The sequence below is a fragment of the Herpailurus yagouaroundi genome, unplaced genomic scaffold, assembly GCF_014898765.1.
Source record: "Herpailurus yagouaroundi ecotype Mexico unplaced genomic scaffold, PumYag 205, whole genome shotgun sequence".
Lineage (NCBI taxonomy): Eukaryota > Metazoa > Chordata > Mammalia > Carnivora > Felidae > Herpailurus > Herpailurus yagouaroundi.
In genome coordinates this window covers 10,217,354-10,235,360 of record NW_024412436.1, presented here as the reverse complement: position 1 = coordinate 10,235,360, position 18,007 = coordinate 10,217,354, and the positions used below count along the sequence as shown (strand labels likewise).

The following is an 18,007-nucleotide window of genomic DNA, read 5'->3' as shown; positions in this document are numbered from 1 at the left end:
CATACTATGCTTTTGATATTAATGAAATAAAATTAGAATTTCTCATAAAGGTAGAAGAAAATCTTAGGATACATATAATTCTTTTTTTTTTTTTTTTACATATAATTCTTGAAATAGAAAGCCCAAACTTTACTTCTGAGTGATTCATGGAGCAAAGGAGGAATCACAAAGGAAATAACAAAATATGTATAAATAAACAATAAAAGCATTCAATGTTATCAAAATGTAGTATATAGTATAAATAACTCCTAAAATGAAATTTATATCCTTCAATATATACAAAAGAAATAAGGTAGTTTGAAAGTGAATAAACTCTGTTTTCAGTAGAAGATGCTAATAAAATAACAACAGAGAAAACCCAAAATAGTAGAAGGAAGGCTGTTTAAAAAGAGGAAAAAAGAAGAGTTTAAAAAAGAAAACAAATTGTGAAGGGTTAGTGGTGATGTAGTTTTTCAATCTACCCAAATTTCCTTATAAGCAGAGAGAGAACAATTAGGATAGTACCAACAAAACAAACAACACTGGACAATGCCAATAATAAAACTTGGTGACAAAGTATCTGTCAAAATCCCCAAATATAAGTGGGTTAGAACAAACCAGCTAAAACAACCAGACTCACATGTATGAGCATAAGGAAGCAAAAGAAAGCAAATATGGTAGACCTTAGAAGGGAAGAACCACCTAAATCAGTGATAGGTATTCAGTGGAAACCACGGCAGGACACTTCGAGGATAGCAACTCTAACCAGAGGGGTCGTTGCACTTTCCATTTCTAAGTAAGTCCATGAAGTCCATGACAATGTCTGAAAGAGCAGGAGAAGCTAGGACCTACGAACCCTAAACCAAGGACCCAAAGATAGCTTCCAGGACAAGGATCTGTAATGAAAAATACAGGGAAAAGAATCCCAATAGAGTTGGAAAGGGACAATAAAGACAAAGGAAAGAGAAGCTACAGATAAATGAGAGAGGGAAATAGAATCTGGAGATCTCAGAAAGTATTAGCCTCATTTTTTGGATGCTTTACAAAACAACAGAAGAGGTAACTCTACAGCCATGAAGTTAGAAAAGTTATTTTGACCCACCCTCCTTAAAGATCAGGAAAATTAATTTCATGTAAAAAAAAAAAAAGCAACAGAAAAAGGATCACAGTCTAATTTCACATAGTTATTACACGAAAAAGAAAATATGAAGCAGAGTAACTGTAAGAACATACACAATGTATAAATGAACGCTATAACTTAATATGAGTGTTAGCCTATGTATCAACTTGGCTAGATTATAGTACACAGTTATTTAAGCAAACCTAGGTTTATCTGTGAAGATATTTTATAGATGTGGCTTATATCTATAGTCAGTTGACTTTAAGTAAAAGAGAATGCCTTTAATAATGTGGATGGGGCCTCTTCCATCAGTTGGAAACCTTCAGAAAAAAATGGAGGTTTCCTGGAGAAGAAATTCTGCTTCAACACTGCAGCATTAACTCTTGACTGAATTTCCAGCTTGCTGGCCTGACCTAAAGATTTCAGAGTTGCAAGCTCCCACAGTCACAGGAGCCAGTTCCCTAAAATAAATCTCTTAATATAAGTATGTATAAATTCTAAAATGGTTCTGTTTCTCTGTGAGGACACTGGCTGATACATCTACTATTTCAAAATGAGGCAAAATAAATAAGGAAATGATAGAAGTTATGAAAGAACAATATAAATCAGAATTTGAAATTCATAAATAAGCTAGAACTCAGGAAAAATATAGAAATAAAAGAAAAAGTCATTTCAGAAATAAACCAAATGTGTTTAGAGAAAACACAACTGTGAATAAGCAATAGATAAGGCCTTGAGATAAACAGCTTTTTAAGAACAAAAGAGATAAAAAGTAATTCAAGAATAAGTGGCAAATATAAAAGATAGGCAAAGAAAAGCCAACGTATGTATAGTTGGGAGATCCTGAAGAAGAAAACCAAGATGTTTGGAACATAACAGTAACGTCAACACTAACTCTAAGTCAAGAGTAATATGTGAAATAAAATAACTTGAAACAACATATTAAAAAGGCACAGCTCATATCTATGAAAAACAATTATGAATGATTTAAAAAATAAAAACAACCAGGAGCTATATTTAAAAAAAAAAATTTTTTTTTTAACGTTTATTTATTTTTGAGACAGAGAGAGACAGAGCATGAACGGGGAAGGGGCAGAGAGAGAGGGAGACACAGAATCGGAAACAGGCTCCAGGCTCTGAGCCATCAGCCCAGAGCCCGACGCGGGGCTCGAACTCACAGACCGCGAGATCGTGACCTGGCTGAAGTCGGACGCTTAACCGACTGCACCACCCAGGCGCCCCTTGGAGCTATGTTAATAAAAGCACTGGGCTTAAAAAGAAACAGTTTGGGTATTGTGACCAAGACAACAAGAACAACCAGAACAACAACCAACACACATATTATTCATAAAGGAAAGCAAATCATATTTTCACCAGATGTTTTGGAAGCAACACTTTATGTCAGAGACAACAAAGTAACAGAAATAAAACAGAAGCCAATAATTTTTATATCCAGATACACCAACTTTTAGATACCAAACCCATAAATAAGCTCTTATGACCATGAAGTAATTCAGGTAATATTACTCTTAAGAGCCCTTCCTCAAGATTCTGCTAGAAGAAGAGCTTCAGGCCATCGAAATGACTGCGGAGACATCAGCATAAGGACTGAGGCTAAGTATTACATAAGAAGTTTTTGCCGAACCATGTCTCTGCATGGTGGGTATAAAAAAAGGATATAGTTGCTAATTCCCGTAATCTGACAGTGTATCAAAACATGAGGGGTGGGGGGGATTATGGTTAGCCCAGGTAATGGTGGCCACATAAGTTTGACTCTCTCCACACATTTCCAAAAAAACACACGGATCAACAAATAAAACCCAGAAAAGTCTACATTACAGCAAAGCAAGAAGACAAAGAATACTATAAATGTCAAGTAGACCTGTAAGTAGAAAAACCAACTATCTTCAGCAGAGCTCTCACCCAAGCTCCTATCATAATCCATTGCAGAGAGTGAGGAGGCTTCTGGAACACTGCAGGGAAAAGACAGGAAACAAAAGGTTAAGATTGAATTCAAATCACCCACAGAGAGAGAAAGCACTCCCTAGGTGCAAAAATATAATAGGAAAAAACCTCCTGGGAGACCACAGAACTGTGAGGACAGGAATTAAAAGCACATGAGACCCTCAGAAAGGTGTCACTTCAGGAGAGAAGATACAGGAAAGGGAAACACCCTTCGGAGAGTAAGTGGTGAAGGGAAGAATCAAGAGGGGAAGTTTAGGATCAGGTAAGTCGAAAAACCAAACCAAACAACCAAGAAAATGCAACACTACCAACAAAAAGCCATCAGTTAAAGAAACTGCACTTTGCTACAATGAGAGAAGTTTATCTAGGAATGGTGCAAACCAACTTAGGCTGCCAAACTGTCCATAAAATTCAAAGGTGTAATCAGACTTTACCTATAAAAAGCTGCTATAGGAGAATAGAAAATAAAAATAAAAACATTTCAGTTCATTAAATTCCCTTAAAAAAACAAACAAACAAAAACCAGAAGAAAACTGCAACCTGATATTTAACTGAATTAAATATCAAACAAGCATTTGGTGATAAGAGAAAGAAAAATCTTGAGTTATAAATTCACTGAGTAGGTGAATCACTAGGTTGTACACCTGAAACTGAAATATAACACTATACTGGAATTGAAATAAAGTAAATTCATAAGCTAGGAACAGAAAATGAAACACAAATAGAAATAAGAGTTGACTAAACCAGCTCATGAAATAGATGATGATAAGGGACATGAAGATTAAATTAAAAGTTACTGGTGGGAAATTATATGTGAATAAAAACTGAAAAAAAGGCATTGAAGAAAGGCAGAAAAACAACTAAGAGACTATAAGTGGAATAAGTAAAGAAGAAAAAAAGCAGGCTCTGTCAGTGTAGAGAGAGATGTGGGGCTCGAACCCATGAACCATGAGGTCATGACTTAGCCAAAACCAAGAGTCAGATGCCCAACCAACTGAGCCACCCAGGCACCCCTCAATTGCTGCAGCTTTATAGTTAAGTTTTAAAGTCAGGAACTGTGAGTCTTCCAACACTGTTCTTTTTCAAAAATGTCTAGTCTATTCTTTTTTTCTTGAATTTCCCTGTGAAATTCCATGTGAATTTCCATATGAAATTACTAAACTCAGTAGTTTTAATAATTTTTTAGTGGATTCATTAGGGGTTTTTATATTAATCATGTCATCTGCAAATAGAGGTAATTTATTTTTTTTTCCTTTCCAATGTGGATGTCTTTATTTCATTTTCTTGTCTAATTGCCTTGGCTATGGTATGTATGTATGTATGTATGTATGTATGTATGTATGTATGTATTTAAAGAGTTTTAGGGTTGCCTTTTTAAAAATGTTTATTTATTTTTGAAGGAGAGGGGGTGGGTGCAGAGAGAGAGGGAGACACAGAATCCAAAGCAGACTCCAGTCTCTGAGCTGTCAGCACAGAGACTGACACGGGGCTCAAACTCATGAGTGGTGAGATCATGACCTGAGCTGAAGTCAGACGCCCAGCTGTCTGAGCCACCCAGGTGCCCTTAGAGCATGCAACTCTTGATCTCAAGAGTCGTGAGTTTGATACCCACAGTGGGTGTATAGATTACTTAAGGAAGTAAAAATAATAATAAAATAAAATTTAAGAATCTTAACATTTTAACATACATACTAAAATATTTATGGATGAAATATTATGTCTAGAATACCTCTATTTGCTTATTCACTTGTTTTAGATTCCATTTTGAGTGGAGTCATATGGTATTTGTCTTTCTCAGTCTAATTTACCTCACTTAGCATTATACCCTCTAGGTCCACCCATGCTGTCTCAAATGGCACAATCTCATCCTTTTTTATAGCTGTGTAAAACTCCATTTTGTGTGTTTGTGGGTGTGTACGTATCACATTGTCTTTATCAATTCATCTATTGATGGATACTTAAGGTTGTTTCATGTCTTGGCTATCGTAAACAATGCTGTAATAAACACAGAGAGGCATATACCTTTTTGAGTTAGTGTTTTCATTTTCTTTGAGTAAACAGTAGTGGAATTATTGGATCATATGGTATTTCTATTTTTAATTTTTTGATGAATCTCCATACTCTTCTGCAGTGGCTGTGTCAATTTATATTCCCACCAACAGTGCAAAAGGGTTCCTTTTTCTCCACATCCTTATTAATAATTACTGTTTCTTGTCTTCTTGATTTTAGCCATTCTAACTGATGTGAAGTGATATCTTACTGTGATTTTGATTTGCAGTTCCCTGATGATGAGTGTTGTTGAGCATCTTTTCATGTCTCTGTTGGCCATCTGCACATCTTCTTTGGAAAAAATGTCCATTTAGCTTCTCTGCCCATTTTTTTAATACTTTTTTTTTTTTTAGAGAAAGAGAGCAAGTGGCGGAGAGGGGCAGAGGAAGAGAGTGAGAGTTTTAGGCAGGCTCCACACTCAGCATGGGGCCTTATGGGAGGCTTGATCCCACAATCTTGGGATCATGACCTGAGCCAAAATCAAAAGTCAGATGCTCACCCAACTGAGTCACCCAGGTACCCCTCTGCCCACTTTTCATCAGATTATTTGTTTTTGGGGTTTTGGTGGGGTTGGGTCATATAAGTTCTTTATATATTTTGGGTATTAACACCTTATCAGGTATATCATTTGCAAACATCTTCTCCTATTTAGTAGTTGTCTTTTACTTCTATAGTTTCCTTTGCTGTGCAAAAGCTTTTTATTCTGATGTAGTGCGAATAGTTTATTTTTGTTTTTGTCTTACTTGCCTTAGGAGACATATCTAGAAAACTGTTGCTATGCTCAGTGTCACAGAAATTACTGCCTGTGTGCTTTCTCTTCTAGGATTTTTATGGTTTCAGGTCTCGTGTTTAGGTCTTTAATCCATTTTGAGTTTTTTTTTTTCTTTTTTGTATGTTGCTAAAAGTAGTCCAGTTTCATTCTTATACATGAAGCTGTCCGGTTTTCCCAACACCATTTATTGAAAAGACTATCTTTTCCCCATTGTATATTCCAGCATCCTTTGTCATAGATTAATTGATCATAGAAAAATGTGGGTTTATTTACGGGCTTTCTATCCTGTTGCGTTGATCTATGTGTTTATTTTTCTGCCAGTATCATTCTATTCTGATTACTACAGATTTGTAGTATTCTTTTGAAATCTGAAACTGTGATTCCTCCAGCTTTGCTCTTCTTTCTCAGGATGGCTTTGGCTATTCAGGGTCTTCTGTGGGTCCATACAAATTTTAGTATTATTTGTTCTAGTTTTGTGAAAAATGCTATTGGTATTTTGATAGGGATTGCACTGAATCTGCAGATTGCTTTGGGTAATATGGATATTCTGACAATATTAATTCTTCCAATCCATGAGAATTAAATATCTTTCCATTTGTTTGTGTCATTTTCAATTTCTTCCATCAGTGTTTTATAGTTTCACCTCTTTGGTTAAGTTTATTCCTAGGTACTTTATTACTTTTGATGCAATTGAAAGTGGTGTTGTTTTTCAAATTTCTCTTTCTGGGACTTTACTGTTAGTGCTAACAAGAAAGTCATTACTTTGTTGTTAGTAAATAGCACAGAGTTCTGCATATTAGTTTTGTATCCTGTAACTTGACTGAAGTGGTTTATTACTTCCAGTAGCTTTTTGGTAGAGTCTTTAGGATTTTCTCTATAAAGTATCATGTGGTCTGCAAATAGTGACAGTTTGACTTTTTTAAAAAAAAGTTTTTAGTGTTTATTTATTATTGACAGAGAGAGAGAGAGAGACCGAGCATGAGTGGGGGGAGGGGCAGAGAGAGGGAGACAGAATTTGAAACAGGCTCCAGGCTCTGAGCTGTCAGCACAGAGCCCGACGCGGGGCTCGAACTCATGGACAGCGAGATCATAACCTGAGCCGAAGCCGGACGCTCAACCGACTGAGTCACCCAGGCGCCCCCCACTTTTTCTTTTTTTAGCAATATGCATGCATCTTGTTTCTTTTTCTTGTCTCATTGCTGTGGGTGGCTAGGACTTCCAGTACTAGGTTGAATAAAAGTGGTGAGAGTGGATAACCTTGTCTTTTCCTGCCCTTAAAGGAAAAGCTTTCAGTTTTTCACCATTGAGTATAATGTTAGCTGTGGGGTTTTCCTATATGGCCTTTATTATATTGAGGTATGTTCCCTCTAACCCCATTTTGTTGAAAATTTTTATCATGAATCTTGTCAAATGCTTTTTCTGCATCTACCGAGATGATCATATAATTTCCCCCCTCATTTTCTTGATGTCATTTATGACATTGATTGACTTACAGATATTGAACCATGCTTGCATCCTGGGAATAAATCCCATTTGATCATGGTAAGTGATCTTTTAATGTATTGTTTTATGCAGTTTGCTAATATTTTGTTGAGGATTTTCCATCTATGTTCATCATGCATATTGGCCTTTAGTTTTATTTTTTTGTGGTGTCATTGTCTGTTTTTGGTATCAGGGTAATGTTGGCCTCATAGAATGTATTTAGAAGCTTTCCTTCTCCAGTTTTCGGGAAGAATTTGAGGGGAATAGATATTAACTCTTCTTTAAAGGTCTGGTAAAATTCATTATGTGAATACATCTGGTCCTGGACTTTTATTCTGTGATAGTTTTTTGATTACCAATTCAATTTTGTTACTTTTACTTGGTCTGCTCAGATTTTCTATTTCTTCCTTGTTTAGCTTTGGAAGATTAGATTTATCCATTTCTTCCAGGCTGTCCAGTTTGTTGGCATATACTTTTTCACAGTATTTTCTTATGATCCTTTGTGTTTCTGTGGTGTCAGTCGCTGTTTATCCTCTCTCATTTCTGATAATAGGCATTCTAACTGGTGTGAAGTGAGTTCATTGTGGTTTTGATTTGCATTTCCTTGATGATTAGTGACACTGAGCACTTTTTCACGTTCCTGTTGGCAATCCGTAGATCGTCTTTGGAAAAATGTCCATTTAAATCTTCTGCTCATTTTTAAATCAAATTGTTTGCTTTTTCCTATTTTATGTTGTATGTTGTATGAGTTCTTTATATATTTTGGATGTTAACCCCTTATGAGATACATGGTTTCTAGATATTTTCACCTATTCGGTACATTGCCCTTTCATCTTATTGATGATTTCCTTTACTGTGAAAAATATTTTTAGTCTGTTGTAGTCCCATTTGTTTATGTTTGTCTTTGTTGCCTTTGCTTTTGGTATCAGTTTAAAAAAAAAAGTCATTGCCAAGACCAATGTGAAGGAACTTACTGCCTGTGTTTTCTTCTCAGAGTTTTATGGTTTCAAGTCTTTTATTCAGGACTTTAATCCATTTTCAGTTAATTTTTGTATATGGTATAATATACTTGTCTACTTTCATTCTTTTGCATATGGCTATCTAGTTTTCACAACACCTTTTATTAAAAAGACTGTCTTTTTCCCATTGTATATTCCTGGCTCCTTTGTTGCAAATTAATTGACCATATACGCATGGGTTTATTTCTGGGCTCTCTATTCTGTTCCATCAATCTCTGTGTTGTTTTCTTTAATGTTGTTAATTTATTTTTAAGAGAGAGAGAGAGCAAGAGAGAGAGCACAAGCAGGGGAGGGGCAGAGAAAGAGGGGGGCAGAAGATCTGAAGCAGGCTCTGCACTGACAGAAGTGAGCACATTTGGGACTCAGACTCATGACCTATGAGATCATGACCTGACCAAAGTTGAACATTCAAACAACCGAGCTACCCAGGCATCCCTCTCTATATATGTATTTTGAAGTTTATTTATTTATTTTGAGAGAGAGAAAGAGAGCAGGGGAAGGGAAGAGAGAAGGAGACAGAGAATCCCAAGCAGGCTCTGTGCTGTCAGCACATGAACCATGAGATTTTGACCTAAGCTGAAACCAAGAGTCAGATGCTTAACTGAGTCACCCAGGTGCCCCTTTTCTTAAATGTTTATTTATTTTGAGAGGGGGGTGGAGGGGCAGAGAGAGAGAGAGAGAGAGAGAGAGAGAGAGAGAGAGAGAATCCCAAGCAGGACTCGCACGGTCAGTGCAGAGCCCAACTTGGGGCTAAGTCTCACAAACTGTGAGATCATGACCTGAGCCATAATCAAGAGTTGGATACTCAACCGACTGAGCCACCCAGACACCCCTCTATATCTATTTTTATGCCAACATATTGTTCTGATTGCTACAGCTCTGTGATGTAGTTTAAAATCATATAAGGTGATGCCTCCAGCTTTGTTCTTCTTTCTCAATATTGCTTTGGCTATTTGATGTCTTTTATGGTTTTACACAAACTTTTCCATTGTTTGTTCTATTTCTGTAAAATATGGCATTAGAATTTTGATAAAGATTGCACTGAAAGTGTAGATTTCTTGGAGTTGTATGGTCATCTTAACAATGTTAATTCTTTAAAAAAAAATTTAAGTGTTTATTTTTGAGAGAGAAAGAGAGACAGAGTGCAAATAGGGGATGGGCAGAGAGAGAGGGAGACACAGAATCCGAAGCAGGTTCCAGGCTCCGAGCTGTCAGCACAGAGCCTGACACAGGGCTCAAACTCACGAACCATGAGATCATGACCTGAGCTGTAGTCGGATGCTTAACTGACTAAGCCGCCCAGGCGCCCCAATAATGTTAATTCTTTTCATCCATGGGTGTGGAATATCTTTCCATTTATTTATGTTTTCTTCTATTTCTTCCATCAATATCTTATAGTTTTAATGTAGCAGTCTTTTACCTCCTTGGTTAAATTTATTGCTAAGTATTTTTATTTCTTGATGTAATTCCAAATACGATTGTTTTCTTAATTTCTCTTTCAGACTGCTGTTAGTGTACAGCCACACAAGAGATTTTTGAATATTGATTTTGTATCCTGCAGTTAATTTTATCTTTTCAAAGAACCAGCTTCTAGTTTCATTGATCTTTTCTATTGTTATTGTAATCTCTATTTCATTTCTTTCTTTTTTTTAATGTTTTATTCATTTTTGAGAGAGAGAGAGAGAGAGAGAGAGAGACAGACAGACACAGAGCATGAGCAGGGGAGGGGCAGAAAGAGAGGGAGACACAGAATACCAAGCAGGCTCCAAACTCTGAGCTGTCAGCACAGAGCCTGACGCAAGGTTTGAACCCATGAACCGTCAAGATCATGACCTGAGCTAAAGTCGGATGCTTAACTGACTGAGCCACCCAGGCGCCCCATCTACTTCATTTATTTCTGTTCTTATCTTTGTTATTTCCTTCTACCTACCTACTTTGGGCTTCATTTCTTATTTTTCTAGTTTCTTGGGGTGTAATATTGTTTGATATTTTTCTTGTTAGTTGATTTAGGCATTTAAGCTATGAACCTCTATCTTAGAAGTGTTTTTGCTGCATCCCATTCCCTCCTCATTTGTCTCAAGTTACTGGTTGATTTGTACTTCAATTTATTTTTTGATGCATTGGTTGTTCAGTAGCATGTTGTTTAATCCCCACATATTTGTGAATTTTCCAGTTTTCTATTTATCATTGATTTCCAGTTTTATACCACTGCAGTCAGAAAATTTGCATGATATATTAATCTTCTTTTTTAAATTTTTTAAAATGTTTATTTTTTCTATTGTTTTTTAATGTTTATTCATTCTTGAGAGACAGAGCATGAGGGGGGTGGGGCAGAGAGAGAGAGGAAGACCCAGAATCTGAAGCAGGCTCCAGGGTCAGAGCTGTCAGTGCAGAGCCTGACATGGGGCTCAAACCCACAAACTGAGAGATCATGACCTGAGACAAAGTCATATGCTCAACCGACTGAGCCACCCAAGCATCCTTGATATGATACTAATCTTAAGACTTGCTTTGTGGCCTAACTCATGACCTCTCTATTCTGGAGAATGTTCCCTGTGTTTGAGAAGAATGTGTATTCTGTTCATTTTGGATGGGATGTTCTGTAAATATCTGTTAAGTTCTATCTGGTTGAATGTGTTGTTCAAGGCTGATATTTCCGTTTTGATTTTCTGTCTGGATTATCCACTAATGAAAGTGGGATAATAACGTCCTCTACTATGATTGTATTGCTGTGTATTTCTCCCTTTAGTTCTGTTATTATTTGTTTTATATGTTCAGCAACTCCTATGCAGAATGCATAAATAGGTACCAATGTTATGTCATCTTATTCAATTGAACGCTTCTTCTTCATGTAATGCTCTTGTCTTGAAGCCTATTTTGTGTGATATAAGTATAGCCAACACTGCTTTCTTTTGGTTTCCATTTGCACAGAATATCCTTTTCCATCCCTTCACTTTCAGTCTGTGTGTTTGTCCTTACATCTGTTGAGTCTCTTATCAGCAGCACATAGATTGATTTTTTTTAATCCAGCCAGCCACTTGGTTTTTTGATTAGAGAATTTAGTCCATTTACATTTAAAGTAATTACTGATAGGTATGTACAAGTATACCTCTGAGATATTGCAGTTTCATTTACAGACCACTACAATAAATTGTATATCACAATAAAATGAATCACATAATTTTTTTGTTTTCCAGTGCATATAAACATTGTTTAGACTGCACTATAGTTTATTAAGTGTGTGATAGCATTATGTCGTACATACCTTAGTTTAAAAAACATTGTGAATAATGCTAACCATCATGTGAGCTTTCAGCAAGCTGCGGTTACTGATCACAGAGTACTATAACAAATGCAATAATGAAAATTTGAAATATTGTGAGAATTACCAAAATGTGACACAGAGACATGAAATGAGCAGATGAGATGGTATTGGGAAAATGGTGTTGACAGACTTGCTTGATGCAGGGTTGCCATAAACCTTTCAATATGTAAAACAAAAACAAAAACAAAACAGTAGTATTTGCAAAGCACAATAAAGTGAAGCACAATGATATGAGGTATGGCTGTACTTATGCCATTTTGTTAACTGTATTCTGGCTGGTTTGTAGTTTCTCTGTGTTTCTTCTCTCCTCTCTTTCTTTTGTTTTGTTGACTTTCTTTTGTGGCATACTTAGATTCCTTCTTCCTTATCTTTTATGTATCTACTACAGGTTTTTTGCTTTGTGGTTACCATGAGGCTTACACACAAAAACTTGTAACAGTGTATTTTAAGTAGATAATAACTTAAGGTTGATCACAATCTAAAGTGCTACATTTTTACTAATCCCTTGCACATTGTTTTTGATGTCATAGTTTACATCTTTTTTTCCTGTGCATCCCTTAAGAAATTATTATTTTTAGTACTTTTGTCTTTTCACCTTCACACTAGCTTTATAAGTAACTAACCCACTACCTTTACTATACAGTTACCTTTCCAGTGAGATTTATTCTTTCATTAGTTTTGTTACTAATTAGTACCTACCCCCCCCCCCCCCCAGCATAAAAAGTCACTTTCACATTTCTTGTAAGGCTAGTTTGTGATGATGAATCCCTTTAGCTTTTGCTTATCTGGAAAACAATTTCTCCTTCAATTCTGTATGAAAACTTTGCTGCACAGAGTATTCTTGTGTGGAAGTTTTTTTCTCTCAGCACTTTGAATATATTGTGCCACTCACTTCTGACCTGCAATGTTTCTGCTGAAAAATCTACTGATAGCCTTATGGGGTTTATCTTGCATGTAACAGAAGTTATTTTTCTCTTGCTGCTTGTAAGATCTCTCCTTGTGTTTAACTTTCAATGTTTAAATTATAATGTGTCTTTGTTGGGGTCTCTTTGGGTTCATCCTATTTGTAACTCTCTGGGCTTCCTGGATCTGGATGTCTGTTTCCCTCCCCAAATTAGGGAAGCTTTCAGTCATTATTTCTTTAAAAATTTTCAGCCCCTTTCTCTCTTCTTTTGGGCCCCTATAAGGTGAATGTTAGTCCACCTGATGTTGTTCTGCAAGTCCCTTAATATATCTTTACTTTTTTCCCCCCACTCTTTTTTCTTTTTATTGCTCTGTTTAGGTGTATTCCACTGCTTTGCTTGCAGGTTCACAGATCCTTTCTTCTGCCTTGTCTAGTCTTCTACTGAACCCTGTGGTGTACCTTTCAGTTCAGTTATTATATCCTTCAGCTCTGTGACTTCTATTTGGTATCTTCTTATATTTTGTATCTCTTGGTTGAAGTTCTTACTGTGTTCAACCATTCTTCTCCTGAGTTCAAAGGGCATCTTTACAACTATCATTTTGAACTCTTTATCAGGCAAATTACTTATCTCCATTAGAGTAAGGTGTCTCCCCCACCCCTGTCACTGAGGTTTTATCTGATTCTCTTGTTTGGAACATATTCCTCTGTTTCTTCTATTTCCTTGACTCTCTTGTGTTCATTTCTATGCATTAGATAAAATAACCACCTCTTCTAGTCTTGATGAAGTGGCCTTGTGTAAAAGATGACGCTTATCATTTAACCTTGCCCTAGGTCTTGGTTGTCCTTCAAAACTTTGTGATTGTTCAAGAAGCTTACTTTATTTTTAATAACTCCCAGTAGTTGAGGATGTTCCAGTCCTGTCATTGTCCCAAAGGGAGGATCTCAGTGAGCACCTAGATGCATGTTGTCTAGAAGCCAGACACTCAAGCAGTAGCTTTTAAAGTATACAAATATATATAGTCCAATGGGACTACAAGTGTAAGCCTCCCTGGCCACTAGAGCCAGGAGATCCGGAGGTGTCCTGTGGGTTACAAAAACGAGGCTCTAGACAAATGCATAAGTTCCTTTATGGGAGATACTGGCAAGCTGTAGAGAGACATAGGGAAGTAGAGAGATGGCCTCCATAGCTTATGTTCCCTCAGAGCACCTTCACAGGTTCCTAGATGTGTGTCAAACCTGAATCCTGCCAAAGCTCATGCCAAAGCTCCCAGAAAAGCAAATAGGTAGAGAAAAACTGTTTCAAAATGCTTTCCATCAAGATTTATGAAATATTTCATCCCTAAAGTGTCTTCTGTACACTCAATAATTTCTTTCTTTCTCTGAATATCACTTGCAAGGAAGCTGCTATACCACTGGTTTTAGCATCTACTCTCTTGCATTTTGTCTACCTTCCTGGTGGACAATCAAACTCTGGCTCCCAATTTACATTTCTATAATGACATAATTCCACTATTTTGGTTACCAATTGCCAACTAAGATGATATATTTCTGTCACCCCCCTCCCCTAAAAATGATAAAGAAACAGTAGAGATCAAGAAAGGAGATTTTTACAGGGTGCCCTGGCTGGTTCAGTTGGTGGAGCATGTGACTCTTAATCGTGGGGTTATGAGTTTGAGCTCCATGCTGGGTGCAGAGATTACTTAGAAAAAAAAGAGATTTTTAAAATGACTAATCAAATGGTCAATTATACAGCAAAGATGTTCAAGAAACAAAGATGAAATAGATAAATGATATTAAAGAAATTAACTACAAATAACAATTTAGGTGATAAGTACAGATTTTACAAGAAATGGATAGCAATGGATTTAAAAACAAATGACGTTGTTTGTATAGTTTCCTTTTGCCTGACTTTGAGTAACGTAATAAATTTTTAATAATGTAAATGCAATGATATATATAAACATAGAATATAAGTGTAAACTGATACAATTACTTTGTAAAATCTTTTGCATCACCTACTAAAGCTGAACACGTGCATATTCCCCAGGACTTACCGATTCCACTTAGTTATATACCCACCAGAAATGCATATATGTTAACCAGAAGATAGGCATAAAAATGTTCCTAGTAGCCCTAATCATAGCAGACTAAAAATGGAAACAACCTAGTTGCTTATCTAGAATAAAAGGATGCCTATACTGTGGCATGTTAATTCAAGGAAAGAGTATACACCATTGAAACTAAACTTCAGCTACGTTAAACAACTTACTGTTTTTCTATTATTTTTCTGGTATTATCTTTTTTCTATATATAGATATTGACAACATCTAAAAAGATAATACCAGAAAATAATTGAAAAACAGTAAGTTGTTTAATTGATGGTGGTTCATTACATGGAGACAATAATGTGAATGCATACTTTATATTATATACAAGTGGACTCTAGATGAATTTCTGACCTATACTTGAAAGGTCAAGATATAAAGCATATAAGAGAAAAAGGATAAATATCTTTGCAGCTCCAGGCAGGAGAAGATTTTTCTTAAGTAAGACTCCAAGGGCACCTGGGTGGCTTATTTGCTTAAGCGTCTGACTTGGCTCAGGTCATGAGCTGACAGTTCTTGAGTTCAAGCCCCATGTTGGGCTCTGTGCTGACAGCTCAGAGCCTGGAGCCTGCTTCAGATTTCTGTGTCTCCCTCTCTCTGCACCTCCCCCACTCACACTCTGTCTCTCTCTGTCTCTCAAAAATAAATAAACACTAAAAAAAAAAAAAAGGCTGCAAAAAAAGTAGAAAGTATGAGGTCAAAAAGAGTGGGGGGGGGGGAGCGGGGAGGCAGAGTGGTTTGGTTCAACAAAAGTCGGCTTTTTCTTGAAAAATAAAATATCCATGGACAAAGTTAACGGTTGGATGAGTAGATGAGAGACAAGAAAATGATTAAAACTTAAACTTTTTTTTACGTAGGCTTCACTCCCAGTGCAAAGTCCAACGTGGGGCTTGAACTCACAACTCTGAGATCAAGACCTGAGCTGAGGTCAATAATTGGACACTTAACTGACTGAGTCACGCAGATGCTCTGATAACTGAAACATTTAAAACCAATATTCAACTAATATAGAGAGTGGAATGTATACAGCACTCTGTAAATCAACAAGGGCATAAACTTAAATGGAAAATGGGCAAAAGGTTATGACCAGGCAATTCAGAAGAGAAGCTTGTGTAAATGTGGTAAGAGATGCTCAAAATCAGTAGCTGTCAGAGAATTGAAAATAGCAACAGTGATATTAGCACATACTAACAATGTTGGTAAAAAATAGAAACTTCAATAATACCAGACTTTGGTGGAGATGTGCACTAGGTGAGAGTGGAAATTGTGATTGCCATTTAAGAACAATCTTGCAGAATTTAGTTAAATTGTCTGCTTTCCCTGTGTCCCTGCAACCATAACTGAAAAATTATTGCGCAGACCCGTGAAAGGACATGTAGAAGGATCTTCTTCACAGTGTTGTTTGTGGTGATAGAAAGCCACGTGTCCATCATTAGGGGGGTATATAAATCAAATAAAACACACACTAGTAAGCAGGCAGCATTCAGAAGAAATTAAGGCAAAGTATTGGATAAAAAAAGTAATATAGAGAATGAAATTTACAGCTTTGGTGACCATACATCTCCGTCTATCTAGGCCGTTCCAATTCATACACGCTGTCCCAGCAAAAATATTAATAGCACTATCTTTCACTGTCTATAGTTTACACAATATATTGTATGACCATCTTATCTGTGAATACTAAATAAAAAAAAAAACACTCAAAACCACATTATTTGTTTTCGCTACACACATATCTAAGGACATTCATTGGGAAGAGGATTTATATTAGGATGACAAATGAGACAACGGAAATAAAATAAAAACAAATGAATGACACCACACTATACAACTAAGTATAAAACACTGCTCTTTGCTCTAAGGTAAAAAGTGATTCTTGACTATAGTTTGAAAAAAATTAAACACTTACAGTACTTCTGGTACTAAAAATGTGGTAGCTTGGGCTGTTACTGGAATACCTGTGGAGGAAAAGGTCAAATATAAATATTAAAACTAATTTCTCCTCCAAATAAGAGGGATTGTATAGCAAACCCTCAAGAGGACATAAGTGCAGAGGGAAGTTTTGCATATGACAGAGGCAATATTCAATAAATGGAACTGGAAAACGGAACTGGACTCATAAGGAGAAAGAAATGATTGCAGCCCTACCTTAGATCATTAAAGGAAACCGATACGAAATGTCAAAAACAAAATGTTAACGCTCTTAGTAGAAAATGTAGGTACATATCTGTTAGACCTTGAGCAAAGGAAGAATTCGTTCAATAAGACATCTACCCTGACTTTTGCCTGCAACTTTGTCTGCACTAAGCATCTCAATGAATTTAGTATTCTCGTCCGTTATGAATGTAGACCAGGGGGTGTCAAACCATGCCTTACAGGTCCAATTCCACCTGTTTGTTTTTCTAATAGAGATTCATTGGCGCACAGCCACATCCCCTGGTTGGCTATTGTAAGGGTGTGCATGAATCCCTAAAATGGCAGAGTTGACTGCATCATCTGTAAAGCCCCAAGTATTGACTACCTGGTCCTTTCCGGAAAAGTTTGGTGACCTCTGGGGTACAACATAAAGTTTATACAACACCTAGAATTCACAGGCCATCCTTAATAATATCCCCTATCCTTATTTATTGATCCATTGTTTGCCAGGCTTATGCTGGGAGCTAAATATATCTTTGCATTCAAGCCTCACGACAACCCCGTGAGGCAGGTTTCCTCTTCTTCACCTTATAGAGGAAAAAATGGAAGCTTACAAAGCACCAGAAACCATCAACCACCTAGTCACCCTAGGGAAGTGCCCTCGCTCCCTGCCTCCACTCCCCGGTGGTGGCGACTTCTGGGTTCTCGTTTGCTCCGCTCGTCTCCGGCGGAACGAGAGCGCGGCAGGAGGAAACGAGTGTACGGATTCGCGGGGGCTCAGCTGTGCACCCGACAGCCACGCGAAGTCACCAAGACCCTGGAGGAGCAGAGCCCTAGCACTGCCCCTCACTCCCGCCCCATTCATGGAAAACTGGCGGAAGGGGGCGGCGGGGCGCCGGGGCTGGGGGCCGGGAGCTGGGGCTCGGGGCGCTGGTCCGCAGGGGCGGGTGGGCCAGGACGCCAGGGCGCGGGGGCGCGCCCTGCCCGGTGTCCCAGGGCGCCTTGGGCGTCTCTCTACCTCCACAGGGCCGAGCCGCAGCAGCTCAGCCACGACAGCAACACCGCCACTCCCTGGGCCGACATGGCGCCGGGATGGCGTCCGCCCAACGGCCCGGGCCACGCCCACCCTGCCCTCGCGCGCTCCCCGGGGG

At 37.6% G+C, this 18,007-nt stretch overlaps 1 protein-coding gene across 2 annotated transcripts in view; it reads right to left on the bottom strand.

The window, feature by feature from the left end:
* Positions 1-17,988, bottom strand: part of CATSPERE (catsper channel auxiliary subunit epsilon) — a 196,699-nt gene extending 178,711 nt beyond the window's left edge. For both annotated transcript variants that reach the window (XR_005783631.1, XM_040451860.1), the window contains exons 1-2: positions 17,875-17,988; positions 16,630-16,678 (exon numbers count right to left, since the gene is read on the bottom strand). Coding sequence is in view for 1 of the 2 variants with exons in the window: in XM_040451860.1 (XP_040307794.1) it covers positions 16,630-16,678; positions 17,875-17,939 (114 nt within the window). In the remaining variant the exon portion in view is untranslated. The remainder of the gene's footprint in view (positions 1-16,629; positions 16,679-17,874) is intronic.
* Between the last annotated feature and the right edge of the window lie 19 nt (positions 17,989-18,007).